The sequence below is a fragment of the Cynoglossus semilaevis genome, chromosome 5, assembly GCF_000523025.1.
Source record: "Cynoglossus semilaevis isolate Cse_v1.0 chromosome 5, Cse_v1.0, whole genome shotgun sequence".
NCBI classification, from domain to species: Eukaryota; Metazoa; Chordata; class Actinopteri; order Pleuronectiformes; family Cynoglossidae; genus Cynoglossus; species Cynoglossus semilaevis.
This window is the reverse complement of record NC_024311.1, coordinates 18,701,837-18,720,391: the sequence shown is the minus strand read 5'-3', so window position 1 is coordinate 18,720,391 and position 18,555 is coordinate 18,701,837. Positions and strand designations below refer to the sequence as shown.

Below are 18,555 nucleotides of genomic sequence, written 5' to 3'. Positions count from 1 at the left end.
AATACTTCTGAAAATAGAATAGTTTATAATAAAAGGTTAAAAAATACAAATATATGTGTATTTGTTTAAAAAACAACCAGTGAGAAATGCTGCTAGAGCACTGTTGACAACACACGTTTATGTTCTGAACAGTTAGGGTGAGGTTTACTGTTGCATAAATGCAGTTTATTAAGAAATAAAAGCCGTTTATTGAGGTGAGACGCTGTATTACAGTACACATATTTAGGTACTGTAATAATTATATTATAATTATTCTTTTGTTTCTGAACCTTTGAGGTGTCAGGTGACACCAAACAAACTAATCTTTGTATTAATATTGGTTTAAATTCATAATGTAATTGTGCAATATCAATTAACAACAATAATGATGATCAAACCTGATAAATAAAATAGTTGTTTAACATATTTGTTGATGTTTAGAAACTATTGTAATACTCCACTCCCTAATGATTGGACTTCACTAATTGACTAGTTAATAACTTGATTCTTGTGGAATAATCAATAACAAATGATTTTCCTCTGCCCAAATATCAACAGTTTCCTTCCCTTTATCTTTTAACAATTATCTTTATTGAGAACATTGTAAAAAGAATATACACAGATTCAGCTCCAGTGGTGGGGGCGGCATCATTTTTCTAAAACAGAAAAACAGCTGACCCCAAGATTCATAAAAAGGTACAGCCTGTGTTTTTATTCATACTGTTCCCTTCAGACTGGGGAACAAGCACAGCTGATGGGAGGTTCTGACAGAACCTTCGGACCCATCAATTCTGGTAGCTTCCTCATAGTTTTCTTCTCCGTGTGACCGGTTTGGTATAAACCTTGTCCATGACACGTTTGCGCAGGTTCATGCTGGAGGCTGAGACCTGGGCTGCCTTAGTTGTCCTCTGAGGCTCACCCGGACTGGGCAGAGGGGAGATCAGGTCCACCTGAACTTCAAGAGGCATCTCTGGAACCGATTTGGATCTGGAGGCAGCAGAACCAGGAATGAACAATGATTTTATTTAAAAACGGTGACAAAGACCAAAGAGCAGCCTGCACAGGTGACCAGAGTTTGGACCTGGTCTCACCTTGATGTTTGTCTGCGGGTTCTTCTGGTTGTAGAAACACCATCTGTTTCTTTGTTTGAGGAAACCCCACCCTGAAACACAGAATGTACCATAATGACTGGATCATGTGATCCTGCCTCAGACCAGGTACTGAGATAACACCCCACCCTCAATCACTTATGCCCCCTGCTGGCTGAATGTGAAGTCAATAAGATTAATGAACTCATAACTGGGACCGAAGAAGCAGAAAAACAGAAATGACTCCAGAAAGTAGGAGGGAGAGGATGAGAAGTACTAACTACTAACCTGAGAGGGAACATCTTGCAGATTTCTACTGCTGGGGGTGACAGTCACTGCGGCCTCCTCCCTCTGACCAGGAGACGCTCCTCTGTGGTTGGCTGATACATGACAGAGACCTGAAGTCATCAAACTCTTCCCACTGCAGTACATGTCTACAGACTGCGTTAGTCTGTCTTACCTCGGGTTCTTCTTCGTGAAGGTGTGTAGATAATGGACTGTTGGGCTGGACCTGAAGCACTGTCCTGCTTCTCCTCCTCATCCTGTAGCCTCCTGATGAGGGCGTCAGCCACTGGAGTTTGGTGGTCCACCTCCAGAGGAGTCTTCAGTAGAGCCAGATCTTCCTCAGGATGATGCCAGAGTTTGTTCCTCGTCAGTGGGCCGGAGTGGCTGTTCTTCTCATCTTCGCTCTCCTTGGTGTTTGCACTGATGCTCCTTTGCCTCAACTTTTCCACAGCAGAGAGAAAACACAAGGAAATGTGATAGTAGCCATGGAGTCATGGTTGATGCTGGACAGGAACACAAACACCACAAAGACAACAAAGACCTAGACCAGGCATGGTCTAACTACGGCCCAGGGGCCGGATGCGACCCGTTTGGCGTTTTAATACAGCCCGTCAAACTTGTCTAAATTATGTTATTGATTTCTATCATTATACTTCTGCCTTTTACCTGCAGTGCCTGCATTTCCCCAATTGATGGTGAAGAAACGGCTAAAAGCATTTTAGCATTTATTCATGACTTTTACATGTCTTTTGTCTTCGTTTATACGAACGCTTCATCTATCTGCTCCTGACCCCCTCGTCCCCATCTAATTTTAGGACCGTTTGTGGCCCACGGGTCAAAAAGTTTTCCCACACCTGACCTAGACCAAGAATCTGCAGCCTTCACATCATTTTCACCAGGAACCACACAAACAGTGCTTTTAATTTTTTAATCCAGGATTTACGCTGGAGTTTTCTGTAAAGAGAAGCTTGTCCTCACCTGTGAATGAACATTCTGGGAGATACGGCGGGACTTCCTGGTTGTCCTGCCAAGCTCCTGGTCTTTCTTGCCTTCGTCCTCCTCATCTTGCAGGAGCAATTCAGACTGGTCAAACTTGATCTTTCTGGAGCTGCGTTGGTGGAGAGGTGCAAAAACTTCATCTAGAATTTCTTGCTCTTCCACACTCTTCAGTGGCGTGGACTCAACCTTGCTGCTGCCTTGAGTCCTCCTGCTGGACTTTCTTGGAATTGTTGCCCGGGCCAGGTGTTGTTTGGGTGATTTATCGGTCTTGGAGTCTTCGTCCTCTCCTTTTGTTTGACCTCCTGTGTTGATCTTCATGCTGCTCTCTCGGCTCCTTTTTGAGAGCCGTCGTACCACTGAAGAAGACACCTCAGCGGCTGAAGTCTCTGTGGGAGGCTGCTCTGTGTCTGAGGCCTGTGTGTCCTCCTCCACCACCTCTGTAGGCAGCTCTGGCAAAACTTTGAGGGTAGACCTTGCAGGTGTACCAGTGCGAGGGTGACTTTTTCGGGGTGTGCGTCGAGGAGAGGCAGAGATCTTATGTGGCTCTACTCTCACCTCCTGGTCTTGCTCCTCTGGGAGAAAGGAGACAAACTGAACAGACTTTCTTGTGCTCCTCCTGGTCGGTGTTGAAGGAGGCTTCTTTCTTTGAGAAGAAGTAGTTTCTAGGAGTAGTTGCTCCTGCGGCAGAGTAATCACAGAGTCATCATCTTTTCTCTGCCGTCCTCTTGTAACTCTTTTTGTCACAGTTACTTCTGCACTCTCTTTTCTTTCAGCTGAAGCTCTGTGACCGTCTTCCTTCTTCTCCACCTGCTGCTCTTCCTCTTCCTCCACCTGCTGCTCTTCCTCCTGCTGCTCTTCCTCCTCCTCCACCTGCTGCTCTTCCTCCTCCTGCTGCTCCTCCTCCACCTGCTGCTCTTCCTCCACCTGCTGCTCTTCCAAAACCTGCTGCTCTTCCACAGCACTGTCACCAACCTCTTCCTCCACAGAAGTGATATGATTGTCTTCAGGTGGGTTTTGCTCCTCAGCAGGTGTGTTGATGCCTGTAGGACACTCTGAGTCTCTGAGTTCAGTAGTATCTGCATGTGCCTCACCCAGCTCTGTGTTCAGATCAACCTCAACTATTACAGATTCTGATTTACCTTGATCTCCCTTCTTTATCTGAAGGCTCTCCACACCTGGATTAGACTGACCATCAGGTGTTAGATCTCCATGGACAGGTGTCTCCTGCTCATCTGTGTCCAGCTGAATGGCTTTGTCTTCTCCTGGTAGACAAGAAGATTGCAAATCGTTCTCCAGAGTGATTTTGAGCAGCTCTTCATTCTCATCATCTTCCATGTCAATCATCAGAGAGAAGCTGCAGTGAGACTCTGTGCTTCTGTGTTCAGCCGGCGAGTCCTCCACGATGTCAGGTAGTTCCAGGTGAGTGCTGTCCACCAGGCCAGGCTGTCCGTCTACCAGCTCCAACGGGACCAGGAATGTGGTGGAGGGTTTAAGCTCCATGTACGAGGAGCTTTCCTGCTCCTCATCCTCCATACTTCCTTCACCAGTACTGACTCGGACCATCACCACCTCATCCTCCATGTCCACTTCTACAGCCTGTGAAAGACAGAGCCAAATTGTAAGGACTAGCTGCAGACTCCAATCTGCATCCTACATGTTGGTTAAGAAACAGTGGAGGTTCTTGAAAAGTCTGGTAAATTTTTATATTGTACTTGATTTTCCATGCTCGGTGTTCGTACCTTCATCTCTACAGTAGCCGGAAACAGGGAGAATTGAGCAGCTTCCTGTTCTGATACACTTGGAGGGGGGGGTGTCGACACCGGGGGAGGCTGACTCCCACTGCCTTGCACTTCTTGAATGATCTCCACCTCACTCCCAGAGTCTATCTCCTCCTGATTTTCTTCCTTTTCCTCCTCAGTATGATCAGATTCCTCCTCTTCACCCTCAGACTCGGGGCTGGAGGGATCTTCACTGTCGTATACAGTCACAACAGCTGATGGATTTAAAGAAAAGTGTTAGCTTTACCTCAGGATAATGTGATGTCTGTCATCAAAGTCACTAACGTGCTCATATCTACAGTCGTACTCACAGTGAGAGTCTGTGGCCGTCGGTTCAGATGATGTCACTGAGACGTTTGACTTCTGACTGGTAGAAGCGACTGTCCTCTCCACTGCCATCTGTTCCACCATCTCCATCTCACCCAGAAACTCACTGAGGAGGTTCAAACCATTTAGTCTTTAAAATAAATGATGTTTCAAATATAAGGTTCAAAGGCCGAATCTCACACACACCACCTGCAGGGCTGTGAGCAGAAATTGGGTGGAGTGAAACTCCACATATAATCACATGATTTAGTGGTGGCACAGCAATAAAACAATGACAATGTGCTGGATGCTGGTGCACTAGTGACAACATACCAGTCTATTCACCTTCCTGTTATGTTTCAGTTTTTGTGTTGACCAAAGTATGGCCATCCTTTCGTTTTCTTCATAAAAGTCTGTGACTTTTCCTCATCTAGGGTCATGAACTGGAGTGTAACATTGGGAGTGTTATGTCCAGTCCATCACATTAAAAATCTGAATAACAGGTGGAAATTACTATAAATACATATAATTTATGTAATTTATACATATAAACAGTTTATTTTTATAAATAATTATAAAAATAAACTGTTTGTGAAAAGGAATAAACTAATAATTTCTAAATATAGTATGTAAATATAGTGTTGGAATTTAAAAATGTATTGAATGTCTCTTTTCTAAATGTTAATAATAAAATTGTTATTAGTTTTTATAATACGAGGGTTAGGGTCAGGTCTCGTGTTCAGTCAAAAACCAGCACCTGGACCAGGTGTCGTCAGTGTTGGTGAAAAGTCCTGACCCATTGAGAGGACCGGATTTATATAAAACAACATACCAGCAAATTAGTCATTGGACAAGGCTTAAAAATTTGTTTTTAGCCCAACCTACAGGCTAGAAAAGGGAAGTCACATGGGGATCTAGACAAACTACCAGAGTCACTGACCAAACGGAACCGATTCCATGGATTTATTTATGTGTAAAATAATTAAACAGACTACTGATATAAAGTTTTTAAATTTAAATTGTTTAACATTGTTCTCTCTGTAAGCCTCCTCCCACCCCTCTCTGAGCCAGGCCACTCCCCCCAGCCCTCTTCCTCCTCCCATGATGAAGAGAGAAAGACCTTGATGTCTGACCCATTAGGACAGGACTTCCTTTTCTAGGGGCCACTCTGAAGAGTTTTCTTTGTCTTTATTTGAATGAAAATGTAGCTGTAACATACTCTATAGCGTAGTAAACAGTACATGTATAGTACAAATGCTATAAAGGTTACTGTACCTGTTAAGGGACTGGTGTTTGTGTGACGTGTCATGGATTCCAGCACGGGTAAGTGAAGAAGACAGATCATCTCCAAATAGATGGTGCTGCACGAACTCTGTCAGGTCTGAACCAGAGAAGAGGACATGTCATCAGTCTACGTCAGTCTATGTCAGTCTACGTCTGTCTATGTCAGTCTACATGGGACAAACCTGTGGATTCTTCTGGATCTTCCTCTGCTTCCCTTTCTTCTTCTGTGGCTCCACAGGGGGTTTTGGCCTCACATTGAAATTCTGGTTCAGTGTCCGTGGTTTCTTTTTCCTGAGATTCAGGACCAGGACCAGAATCAGTGTTCTCTTCTGCACAATTAAAGCAAAAAACAAGCAAATGGTTTAAACCACCATTCTGGAAGGTTGAAGTAAAAGAACTGAATATTAGAAGTTTGAACCTTGAAGTATTTCATAAATCCCCTCCAAAATCAGGAGACGGTTACCTAGACTGGGCATGTCTATATAGTCATAGTTCTTATTTTCACGGTCCATCTCAGACTGATCATCCATCTGGTTTGTAGCCTTCTTCTCCAGAATGTTCTCAATGACATCTTCTTCTGCTGTCTCTTCCTCCACAGCAGGTTGTGAAGACCAGGTATTTCCTGTCGCCTTGGACAGTGTGCAGCCTTTGGTCAGTAGTCCAATATCACTGCCTGCTGCCATCTAGAGGGGGAAACACAAGAAGATGACTAAAGGACATATTCAGCACAGTATGTGTGAACGACCACAAAGTTAATGCTGTCAGGTATTGATGTACAGAAAAATGATGCAACAATGAAGTGGGTTTTCTAAATATATTGATCACTTTAACATGTTATCTTGTTTTCCTGAAAAGCCTTCTGAGATTCAGGAGGTGGCTAACTGTAAATAAGCAGATGAATGGCAAAGACACCAACAGCAGTTGAGACTTTTATCTCTGAATAAATTATCTTACTCCACTGGACCACTGGATGTCCTTCGCTGAAACAGGAGACTCTGCCTCTTCGATGAAAGTGATGCGGTTCTCTTTGCTGCGAAGTGGAGGAGTGATGGAGCGCCCTGGTGAGGCAGAAGGTGTAGCCACAGGTGTGGGCCTCAGGCTGCTGCGGAGGATGGACTGTGGAGTGAAGGCCGAAAAGACCGGGACAGAGGCAGCCAAGGCCCGAGCTCTCTGAGTGGTAACCACAGCAACAAGACGAAGTGAGCCATCAACAACATGTGCATACTGTACATGGCGACCAGTGTTAATGTCACTGAAACGTAACATCACATTGAATGTGAACCATGAGAAAAAAGATGGGTTTTATTCTCATAATTCTGGACTTTCATTATGTCATAATAATAGACCAGTGGTCCCCAATCCCTGGGCAGACCAGTGCAGGTCCGTGTTCAATTGGTACAGCATGTTTTATTTTGAAAAATGACCGGATTCTCTCCACCAGATCTGTCTATGACTCACACTTGATCACTCACCTTGACAACCTGGGGTGTTTGCAGCAGACTCAGTTCTGGAGCTTTGCCAACACCTTTCACAGAGACCCAGGACCTGGGAGTTCGAGGAGGACTGAGGAGAGACTGCTGGTTCTGACAGGAGGGCTGGACCAACAAATCCATCAACCTGCACCATCATCAACAGAGATGGAACCTTACTGCTAAGTTGTTTATTTTTAAAATAATAAAGACTAGTATATGTACTAGTACATGTACCTGGACTTCCGTTTATTGGTCATAGTGAAGGGAGTTCCCAGGAAATCACCAGGGGGTGCTGAAGGGGATGATGTCCTGGTACCTGGGCTTTGATAGTCAGCTGTTTTAGGGCTAAAAGCAAAAGAAGGAATAATTAGAAACCATTTAAAGGAACAGGAAGTGGTTTTCTATCATCTTTAATTCTTACGTCCTGGCTGGGGACAACTCCTGCGTGGAATCTTTGTTAGCCCACACTTCCAGGATCTTGGTCAGGACATCGTTGATAAATCCTGCCCTGGACATGACTTTCCCACTGGTGGAGGGTTTGGAGACTGTGGACAGAGGCTGTGGCCGAGACACTGCAACAGCATGACCATTTAAAACGGTCAAAGAATGAGTGTGATGTAAAAAGTCAATCATTACAGAAAAGGAGGGGGATGAGCAGATGAATGCTGCTTCCTAACACTAGGTGAAAATGAACGAGGACTGAGGACATGGTCCAGTTCATTTTGTCTGTTCGATCACTCCTGCTCACCCTGTCTGTGAATTGTGCAGTGTGGCTCGTACGGCTTGGCTTGATCCATGGCCAGTTTTCTTTGAACCTTGGGTAGAACTTTTCCGTACTGTTCCAGGATGGAGTTCCTGCTGTTGGATCGTTCTTTTAGCTTTGGATCTCGCTCGTTCTACAAACACAGACATTTAAAAGACTTTTGTATGAATTTATACCACAGCACCATCAACCTTTGACCATCATGGTGCAGCTCAATCCTACCACCAGGTTGAGTTTGAGTCTGTGGTTGAGCTGCAGAGCAGGGATGTAGTTGGCCTGCTGGAGATAATAAACCATCAACAGTTCCCTGTTTTGGAGGCCTCCTGTTCCCTGGAGGAACTTCTCCAGACATTCCTGAAACACACAGGTCAGGAGCATCAAAATGTTTTTCTAAACAAACATAAAAAAGCTGAAGAACAAGAGTACAAAGAAAACTTTTTTTAATGTAGAGGAAATGTCTGCAGGTTTCTTCAGCTTCTCCTGGCATTTTGTTTGTCAGGGTAGAACACGTAGCTCCCCGTCCTGGTCTGTAGGCATTGCTAAGCACACATTGAGAGCGTTGTTCTCTGATTTTAAATCTAATCCTGTAAACTGGGTCAGAACTTTTGTTTAAACATTCAGACTTGTGACTGACTGTCCAGTGATTCAAGACATGGAGCACACTCATGTCACATGTCACCACTCTAGCATTTAGCATGTTAGCTGTGCTGTAAATATGAAGTGATAAGTTTGGCACAAAAAAAAAAAAAAAAGAATGCTGGTTCAGATCCCATGACCAGCTGGGCTGCAAACACTACATAAACATCCTGTTTTAGGAATTAGTTAGTTACAAAGGACTCATTGGGTAAGTGTGTGTGTGTTGTTTCTTCCAATCTCCTATTAAGCTCAGTCTGAGAGAGAAAATATGAAAATAATCTCCCACCTGTTCCCTCTGGCGCAGCGGCAGTTTGAACAGCTCTTTGATTAGATCCAGTTCCTGGCACTTTTCAAAAAGGACCTCAAGCAGCTCACTCATGTTTAATCGATTTGAGTGCTGTCGTACTAAAGACCAGGCCTCACTGAGGCACCTGCCACAAAACAGAAAGACATTCACTGAAGTGGTGCAACAAAACCCTGGCTAGGACCAGGTTATTGAGTCAATTATTTGAAAAAAAAAAAGGTTAGGGTATAGAGCATAGTCCAGCATAGTAAAGAGAGAATATATAATATATATATATATATATATATATATATATATATATTCAGTATATATATATGAAAGTGAACTACTTGTCATTGTGACACAGCACAACACTGCACACAGTGAAATGTGACCTCTGTTTTTAAGGACATGCTCAGAGTGGACTAGAACCCGAAGCCTTCCAGACCCAACTCCGCTTCCTTAACCACTGCCCTATACGTATATACAGTATATACATATACACGCATACATATATATACACATATATATATATATATACATACACATACATATATATAGATATATACATACATACATACATATATATATACATACATATATATAGATATATACACAGTATACATACATATATACATACATATATATATATATATATACATACATATATATATACACATACATATATATACATACATATAAAGTTGGAAGATGTCAACAGACACCTGCCCACTCTCACTCTTACCTGTTGTGTAGCAGCACAGACAGACACAGTTTGGCCTGAGAGGTGGAGTTGATCAGTGGCTTGGTCAGCTGCAGGTATCGCAGTGCGATGGAGTGTTTTCCCTGACACATGAGAGTATTCAGAACACGCTCATGCTGCCATTTGAAGTGGTACACAGAGGCAGCAGGGTGGAGGAGCAGCTCAAAGGAACTCTGAACACAAGAGATTTAAAATGAGCTGAGTGACACTAGGACGCCCGTCACTGGTGGTTCACAACAGGTGCCACTATTCGTGGTACTAAGACCATAGGTCACAGGTCACCACCCAGCAGTCAGATGGGAGTCTAATGACAATAATGAATCAATCTAACATAACGTGTGCCAACCCAGCCGTGATGATCCAGCAGCCAGAAGCCCTGCACCAGCTTCACTAGCCCCACTGGGATGGCAAAGGCGGAGGGGAAGGAATGAACTGATGCTCCGTCCTTATTGGGAAATGAGTGCATGACATCCAGTAGCAGGTAAATCACCTGGAACAGCAAGTTAAGGTAGACAACAACATTTGTTTAAAATTGAAAAAAACAAACAAAAACAAACAAACTATGTAAATTAAAGCTAGAAACAAAACAAAAAACCCTACATAACCACTTACAAAACTCAAAATTCACTTTAAAGCTCCATTAGCAGATCCAGAAGAAATAGCAATTAAAATGTTTCCATACATACATATACATACTGTATATATGTATATATAGAGAGATAACTGAAGGATACAATAGCATGCTTGGTGGTTTCATCAATGTTGTGCAGCAGATAAATGTCCAACAAGGCCTGTGGACAAAGACACACAGTCAGTCTACAGACTGCTCTTCATAAACACAGCTGAAGGAAGTTTGGTTGGTCAGGCTTCAAACAGACTTTCACTTACATGCAGAGTAGGGGGAGGATACTGGCCTGTCCCCCCTTCATCTCTTTTCCAAAGACTGGTTAGATGTTCACCACACTGAGCCACCATACCATCAATCATCAGGCAGTCTGCAGACCACTGACCCCTGAGATAACAGTCAGATAATCAAAGACTTACTTAGACGGTTCAGTATCTGTTAGTGCCACAGTTTGCTACTGAAAACTTCTCAAGGAGAATATTACAACTGAAAAAACAGTCTGGTTGAAATGTCAAACACTTCAAATGTAGAAAAAGATTGAATTGAGTGAATGAATGAAACATTTTTAAGTGAAGTAGTGAAATCACTACACACTTGGCCAGGCTGGACAGCTCCTCCCTGCGAATGGTGTAGTAGTTGCTTATGACAGAGTGGGTGAAGAACGGCCTGGAGATCTGCAGCAGATCTTCCTCTGAGTGAGAAGAACCCACACACAGAAATGACAAAAAACTTATGTCAACCAAGTAACATAAGTATCATACTACACTTATAACTTTCTGAAAAAATAAAAAGAACTTCCCAAAAATGAATAAAAATGAATTGTGCTTTTTTATCTTTAAAATTCTTATTTTTAATGTTTGTTTGTTAGTTATTGTGCATTCCTGATTCATACATTATATATTTCTATACACAAAACTTTTTCTCATCGACTTATCTGACAAACGTTAGGTTTTTAAACTGATGACACCATCACCAATAATCAATGCATGTTGTCTTTTTAATAATATTGTACTTGTGTTGTGATGGATGTAGTCCTGTAACAACTGTTGTTCTGGCTACAAGAGTTACCACCGATGTAACAACTCTTCATAATACTGAAGGTTCCTGTGGACATGATGATGTCATCAAGGCGTGGATTCACACTGTTGATGAGCACTGCTATATTTAAAGTGCTTACATTGAGAGGTTTGAGACTGGTCACCTTTCATGGTGTTCCTACCTGATCCCTCTGGGAGGAGGCCAGTGCGACAGAACCACACCACCACCTGAGCGTACTGGGAGATGAGACGAGACACCAAGTTCTTGTTGATCAGACCCACCAGACCTGCAGAACAGAACAACCTTCAGACAAAGACAGACCGAGGGAATCATCTTCTTTGTGAGCGAGCCTCAAACCAGGAGGTGGCGCTGCACCTTTCTGTGTCAGATCCTGGGCTTCAGTCAGCAGACAGTGAAAGATGGTGCTGAGATTTCCCAGCATCCTCTGGTTGTGCTGAAGCAATTGCAAAGTCTGAGGGTCTATGAAGTTTGAAGAGCTGTCGAACAGTGGAGCACCTTCAAAATAAGCGCAGAACTATGATCAGTGCATAGAAAAGTACCTCAGTGTCTGATATAGAATTTAGACTTAAAATGTCAACTGGAGGTTGAACATACAGATTCCATTCAGTTCCTCTTTGGTCTGGACCACTTTGTTCCAGGCCCAGTCCAGAATGTAGCGCAGGTTGAGGGCAGAGCCTGGTTGTTCTGTGGAGGTGGAGAGAGAGAGAGAGAGAGAAAAGAGAGAGGTAAATGTAGAAATCTTTTACTATTGTTCTATATCTACTACTTCCAAAGGAAGTGTGTGCAGATTGTGAGGTCACAAATCTGTGTCTTACACCTGAGGCTTGTGGATCTAAAGGTCATGGAGGTCAAAGTGACCCCAACAAGAAGGCTGCTCTCCTGTCTGCTTTGCAACTTCTTTTTTTCTATTTTGGAAAGGTTACACTTTTTTTTTTAAATAAAGCACATCTTCATTAAATATGAACATAAAAATACAAATCATGTCAGTCTTTATTTCTTTCTAACCAGGTGCCAGGTCTGGATCCGGGGAGCTCTGCTTTTCCACAAACACTTCTCTAGTCTAAAGATGTTTATGGTTTTTTTTATTTTTTTGTCTTTTATTTTCATGACAGCAGCATCAAACTAACTGCCAGGACAGAAGATGTTTAAGGTGAAGTGAGGAATAAAAAAAACAACCTAAAAGTCTTCCTGTGAAGATGGACATTGAAAGTCAAGTCAAAGGAACATTTCAGTGTGTGTTGATGTAACAATGACAGCCATCAGGATCATGAACACCTGACAGACCTTAACTTCTCACCTTCTGCAGTCCACTGCTTTATACAGCCTGTGATGAGTCCCAGGGAGCTGGCCTCCACTGCTGTAGACAAGATGGCGTCCAGCTGCTCCTCCTAAGGTTCAACATCCAGTTGAATGTGAAACAACTTCAGACAAAGACTCAGAGGTCAACTGTGTCGAGCACTGATAAAGTACGGTACCTGTGAGAGGCTGCTGGCCTGAGTGTCAGCCTGTCGAGATGAGAGGAGGCCGGACGAGAGGCAGCGAGAGTAGATGGTGGATATAACATCAGCAGAACAAGGAGCCGCTTTTCTTAGAAAGTTCAGGGTCTGTTTCAATGACAGCAAGTACAGGTGTGAGGACCTTACTGTAGTCACGTGGCTTCACATAACAGACATGAGAGACTTGCCTCCTTCTGATACCCAGAACAGGTAAGGTGCACCAACCCTGAGGCCAGCAGACAGGTGGCATCTGAAAAATGAAAAAACAACAAACAACAACTGTTAGTCCAGTCAGAGAAAAGAGAAGGCAGCAGGGAAGACATGACTGATACAGAGACAAGAACTTTCAAGAGCTCAGTATTCACCAAAATTGTAGGTGGTGGGATTGAAGTACTGTTCTGGTGGGGGGCGAGTGAAAGGCAGTCCACGGCTCAGGCTCCGCTCATGAACCACCACATCCAGGAGAACATGTGTGGACACCATGTGCATCACATGGTCAAGAGACCAAACTGCCAAGTAAGGACAATTCTGCAGAGACTCCCCCATCCTGACAACCAAACCAAACAGGTCTCATGTTCCTGCACATTCTCAGTAGAACCAATTCTGCTCACAACAGCTGAAATGTACCTTAAGGAGTCTGGCATCTGTGCGTGGTACCAACGGTTGATGTCAAACACCCCGATGTAGGTGGACGGGCTTCCCTGACCGTAGGCTTTGACCTGCCAGCTGAAGAGGGCGACGCTGGTGTCCGGAGAGGCAACTGAAAAAACACAACAAGGTCACAGGCTGTTTGACTTAGAGAGAAACAGGGGGGCAGGTGTCATTGAGTGTCATTGAGTGTGTGTGTGTGGGGGGGGGGGGGGGGGGGGGTTGTTGGGGGGGGGGGGGGGGGGGGGGGTTGTTGGGGGGGGGGGGGGGGGGGGGGGGTTGTTGGGGGGGGGGGGGGGGGGGGGGGGGGTTGTTGGGGGGGGGGGGGGGGGGGGGGAGGGGGGTCTTCATCCTTCAGACGAAGAACTGTGTTCTGTGGAAATTATCTTTATGAAAGAACCTGAAGGATCAGGTACAGTACCAGAACCAACAACAACAGAGATGTGGAGTCTTGACTTGACAGAGAAGTGAATTTAGTGGAAACGCTGGTCCTGAACAAGTATTCACACATTATCATTGCTCCTATCACACAGCAGGCTGACCTTCGTTCATGCTGTCATCTCTGTCAGGGTGGGGTCTGTATTTCTCAATGGTCTGGCAGTGGAGTAGGCGGGTGTTTGTCGTGGGGGCCCTGAGTGGGAACCCTGTGTATCCCAGCAGCTGACTGTAGCGTTCCTCACAGTACTCCAGACCCTGGTGATAACGGACAGAGGAGACAGATCAAATCCAGAACTCCTGACATTTAGAGAAACAGACAGAAAAGTCCAAACCTCGTAGAGGATCTTTCCAGAAGACAAACACTTCCTCTCACTGAAGGCCAGCTGGAGCAGACGCAGACTGACCCCATCGCCCTCACTGCAGGATACAGACAACGTGAAGAAGAAACACATGAGAATATAGTGGTGGGGGTGTGGTTTAAATTCTTCTGTTCAGTTAGTTCTTCACTGCTCTTTAACACTGGATAATGCTGAGCTGAAACGGCTCTTTTGATGGATTCACAGTAGAAGTTCACATTTGCTTTTTGACCATGGGTGGCAGTACGGGTCAGCAGCCTGGATGCTGGTGAGTTGTGGTCATGCAGTTCCACAGATGGTATGTTCTCGTTTGAAAAAAAAAATCTCTGTGGATATACACTACTACACACTGCCTACAACATTAGTGCAGTTCTGTGTACTGTAGATTAACGTGGTTTTTTTTTATGTTAGCCAATACCTCATGTATTGGCTAACATAAAAAAGCACTGCGTTATGAAGAAATGATATTGGACTCACAGGTCCTGAGAAGACTGGACCGCCCAAAGGTAGCAGCAGTTCCTGGGATCATTCTCTGGTTCCTGGAATGTGAAGGTGTACACAGGGACCCCTCCACCCTCCAACTGGGAGTGGTACCTACACAAATACAGATATGGAGACATACATTTGATAATACCTTGTATGAGCAGTACAGATGGTCATAGTGCAGGTCATGTGTCATGGTATCCTGTTAGTATTTGAAGTGATGTGAAGACATCTTCTGGTTCTCCTTCTTCTGGTTTGACCACTGCATGGTGTCATCAACTGAACTTCAGAGCATTCTGACTTTGGGGCACTTCATCACAGCCTGTAAGAGGAAACACTCACTCTCTTTTGAGGGTCTTGAGGTTCCACAACTGTAAGTATCCATTGGAGAAGCCCACAGCCAGCTGGTTAGTTCTGGAGATGTACTGCAGCGCCGTGACTCCAGGACCACTGGGCCCATTCAGTTGAAAACAGATATGTCGACCCTCCCTGGTGCACACCTCCCTGAGCCTGGGGATGTCTGCTGGAGACTTGGTCACTACCTGCAGGGCTGTGGACAGGAAGTAAGGGTTCAAATATATTTGGTGCTACATATATAAGACATTTCCATCCAAGAATCAGTTTGTAACACAGCTGCTCACTTGAAGCCTCCACTTCACTCTGGCTTCCTGACAGATCGTCCAGACACAGGTCCACCAGCAGAACATGACCAAGATCTGTGACCACCGCAGCAATGCCAAAAAACCACCGCAGGCTCTGGTGGAGGTGCTGCGTGGAAGTGCTTGCTCCGCCGTAGCTCACCAACGGCTCAATGGCTGTGATCTAGAGCAGAGAAAAGAATAAAACACGAGAATATTATTCTTTAATTTTGTTTCCATCTTTAAAATCACTCAACAATTAACGTTTTAAAAGCCAACATCTCATTTCTACATCTGTGACTGGATGGAGACATTTGAGGCCCAGAACTCACCCTGCCGGGTATTACCACAGCTTTGACCACCCTTGACAGTCCCAGGTCATAGAGGCATAACATGTTGCCTTCATCTTTCTCCAGCCCCACCAGCAGTCCAGACCTGCTTCAGTCAACAAAGACACAGTTGACAGTCTGCAGAATAGATAAATCTTTAGGTGAGAAAAGACAAAAGAGTCAACAGAAGCCAGCCCCCACCGTTTCAGCCAGCTGAAGTCTCTCACAGCCAGGACAGTGGGGGGGCTTTCTCCTCCATCACTGAAACGATATGCAGATAGACGATCTCCTGTGACCACATTAATGACCTCCAGGTGGGGGCCACATGTCAGCCAGGCCAGGCCACTCCGACCTATGAGTAAAGAGATGAAATCTGAATGAGTGTATTTGAAACAGGACTGGTCGCTGTCCTTGGTGAGGACCAACAGTTACATACAGCCGAGTACACAAAAACCTAACGTGAGCACAGTGGCTCAGACAGACACACACAGCTGTAGCAGTAAGTTAGGCTTAAACGTCTTTAAATATATATATACATACACACACACATATATATACATATATGTATATATATGTGTGTGTGTGTGTGTATATATATATATATATATATATATATATACTATATATATATATATATATAGTATATATATATATATATATATATACTGTATATATATATATATATAGGCTGCATAAAATGTTTGTTCTGTTTCAGAAAAAGACATCAACTGAACAACTCACTTTCTAGGCTGAAATGACTGCTTGTTACAAATGAGCATGACATCAGATCAGAGCAGACAGAAACAGAAACCCTTACCAACAGTAAACCTTCCCTGGAAATCAGAGTCCAGAGTCACCTCATTCTCCCTCAGGGCTTCCACTGTCACTGCTGAGAAGGGCAGGAGGCTGCTGGTGGCCTGGCCACTCAGACGATGCATCATTCACTGTCCAAGTAACACAAAAGTGTATGATATGTTAGGAAGCATTTACTAACATGGCCATTTGCCAAAGTCTCACACAGCTGAAGTTATTTCCCAGAGGTCATTGTGTTTGTCTTCTAATACCAAGAGGCAGATGCAGAGCTGATTGGACTGTACTGGTTGTGGCCAGTTGTCAGTGTTGTGTGTTGTCAGACTGACAACAGCTGCAGCAGAGAGCTCATAGTGACAAAACCTCCCATCAGTTGTGTCTTAATGGAGGTTTATCTGAAACACATCATCTACTGACTGGAAGTTGTCAGGTGCTGGTTGGTAAACAACGATATAGAGTTCTGACCCAGACCGTGGTCCTACTGGCTGTCAAGTAAGAACTCGAACAGACCTTCGTGAGCGTGTGTTCCAGCTTAGCCTCAGATCAGTTACTCTGACGGAGAAGGACTAAAAAGGCTGAGTCCGAAAAGTTAACCTGCATTGATTCAACGTTGGTGCCTTCATGGCCAGTTCACCCTCATCTAAAAAAAGAAACAACACTGCCCTCTGTGTTCACCATGAAAACACAGTGAATTCAAAGCGAACACCCGCGCAACCAGACCGCTACACTCCTCGGCCACATGTCACAACTGAACAGACCAAAAGACCTCAGTATCAAAACAAATAAAAACACAAACCAGCATTTAGCTGAGCACCTAAACGCACCACAACCCTGTCACACTGGACAGGGCACACATGCTATAGCGGAAGATCACGTTTCACAATAAATCATGCTAACATTGCCATATACAACATGCTAAACACACGAAGCTGTTTTTTTAACACACAAGTTTTGTGCAATACTTAATGGCACACATCTAAACAATACGTCAGCCAGTGGACGTAACGCAGCTAGCTATAATAAGTACAGTTGCTGGGAGGCTAGCATGGTAAAACAATTATTCGTCATTTCTGTGCTGAACATGTGTTGTTTTTTTTACATCCAGGTACGCCTGAGATTAACCGGGAGTACATATTTACACGGAATATGTTCGTAGCTACCATACGTTCCAATAACAGGCACATTGGAGAGCTAACTAGTTGGCCCGCAAGGTCAAACAAGTTTTCGAACTGAGCTCCCGAACAAAGTTTAGTGACGTTTAAGTATGGCGAAAGTAAGGCTTCCATAACATTTGGTAATTGTTTATTTAGGTAAAATCGTGGAGCCTATCAAATGTCAGAATGTCAACACCACAACACAATGACATCCAGCCAAAGAGATCGTTTTAAAACTATGTTGGCAGTTAATACTAGGATAGCTAGCTAAACTAGCCTCAGCTGAATTCCCCCTCCTGTACATTAGGTATATGTAAATACTAACAAGCAAGGAATTCATAGTAGAAGAACAAACAAGCGGGAACACACTCCTTTCTTTAGGTGACTGTGAATTTAAGAATACTTTTTTTCAATCGCCGTTAAACCATACAATTGCATCAGTACTATATGCAGAAAACATCCAGATCGTGTCTAACCCCAATTCCAACCCTCACCGGCGAACAGAAGATGAATCAAAACCTCCCATAGACCTTGTGCAACTTAGGAAGAGCCTGTCGATGTTAGCTACCTGTGGGCTATCTGCAGAGAACGGTAGAAAAACGCGGTGCTATGGAGCACAAGTTCCTGTCTCCATGAACGGACAGGGCTCAGTGACCTGTCCGATGGCGCTGCAGCTTCTACGGTAGCCTCAAGCGCTCGCTGATTCGCCAACAGTCTCTGGTTCTCCTTGTGTCTGTATCATAATCCGTTATGTTTTAAAATACACATTGAACTGATCCTTCACGAAACAGCGTCCCTGAATTTTATACAAACACCTCGAAGCCGTACTTCTTCCTCTTCTTCGTCGTTTTGTTTTAAAACAGCTCCCTCTTCCGTTGTGGAA

At 44.1% G+C, this 18,555-nt stretch overlaps 1 protein-coding gene across 2 annotated transcripts; it reads right to left on the bottom strand.

Moving 5' to 3' along the window:
• Positions 1–547: 547 nt before the first annotated feature.
• On the bottom strand, positions 548–18,534 carry ahctf1 (AT hook containing transcription factor 1). 2 transcript variants are annotated; one of them, XM_025055717.1, is made up of 39 exons: positions 18,167–18,534; positions 16,526–16,652; positions 15,910–16,060; positions 15,712–15,814; positions 15,383–15,563; positions 15,084–15,291; positions 14,736–14,852; positions 14,235–14,319; positions 14,007–14,157; positions 13,444–13,576; positions 13,182–13,363; positions 13,005–13,066; positions 12,796–12,924; positions 12,618–12,708; positions 11,915–12,004; positions 11,675–11,815; positions 11,481–11,585; positions 10,856–10,952; positions 10,525–10,648; positions 10,371–10,427; positions 9,983–10,126; positions 9,619–9,809; positions 8,877–9,021; positions 8,177–8,308; positions 7,940–8,087; positions 7,613–7,763; positions 7,426–7,536; positions 7,192–7,336; positions 6,674–6,889; positions 6,183–6,402; positions 5,902–6,048; positions 5,711–5,816; positions 4,441–4,562; positions 4,091–4,344; positions 2,331–3,947; positions 1,528–1,792; positions 1,356–1,447; positions 1,071–1,141; positions 548–966 (listed from the first exon to the last, which is right to left on the bottom strand). In XM_025055717.1, exons 2-39 carry the CDS (start codon positions 16,647–16,649, stop codon positions 783–785), a joined length of 6,792 nt encoding a protein of 2,263 aa, XP_024911485.1. In that variant the 5' UTR covers positions 16,650–16,652; positions 18,167–18,534; the 3' UTR covers positions 548–782. The 2 variants fall into 2 exon arrangements, with proteins under 2 accessions (XP_024911485.1, XP_024911484.1); XM_025055716.1 differs by having other exon boundaries at positions 18,241–18,533.
• Between the last annotated feature and the right edge of the window lie 21 nt (positions 18,535–18,555).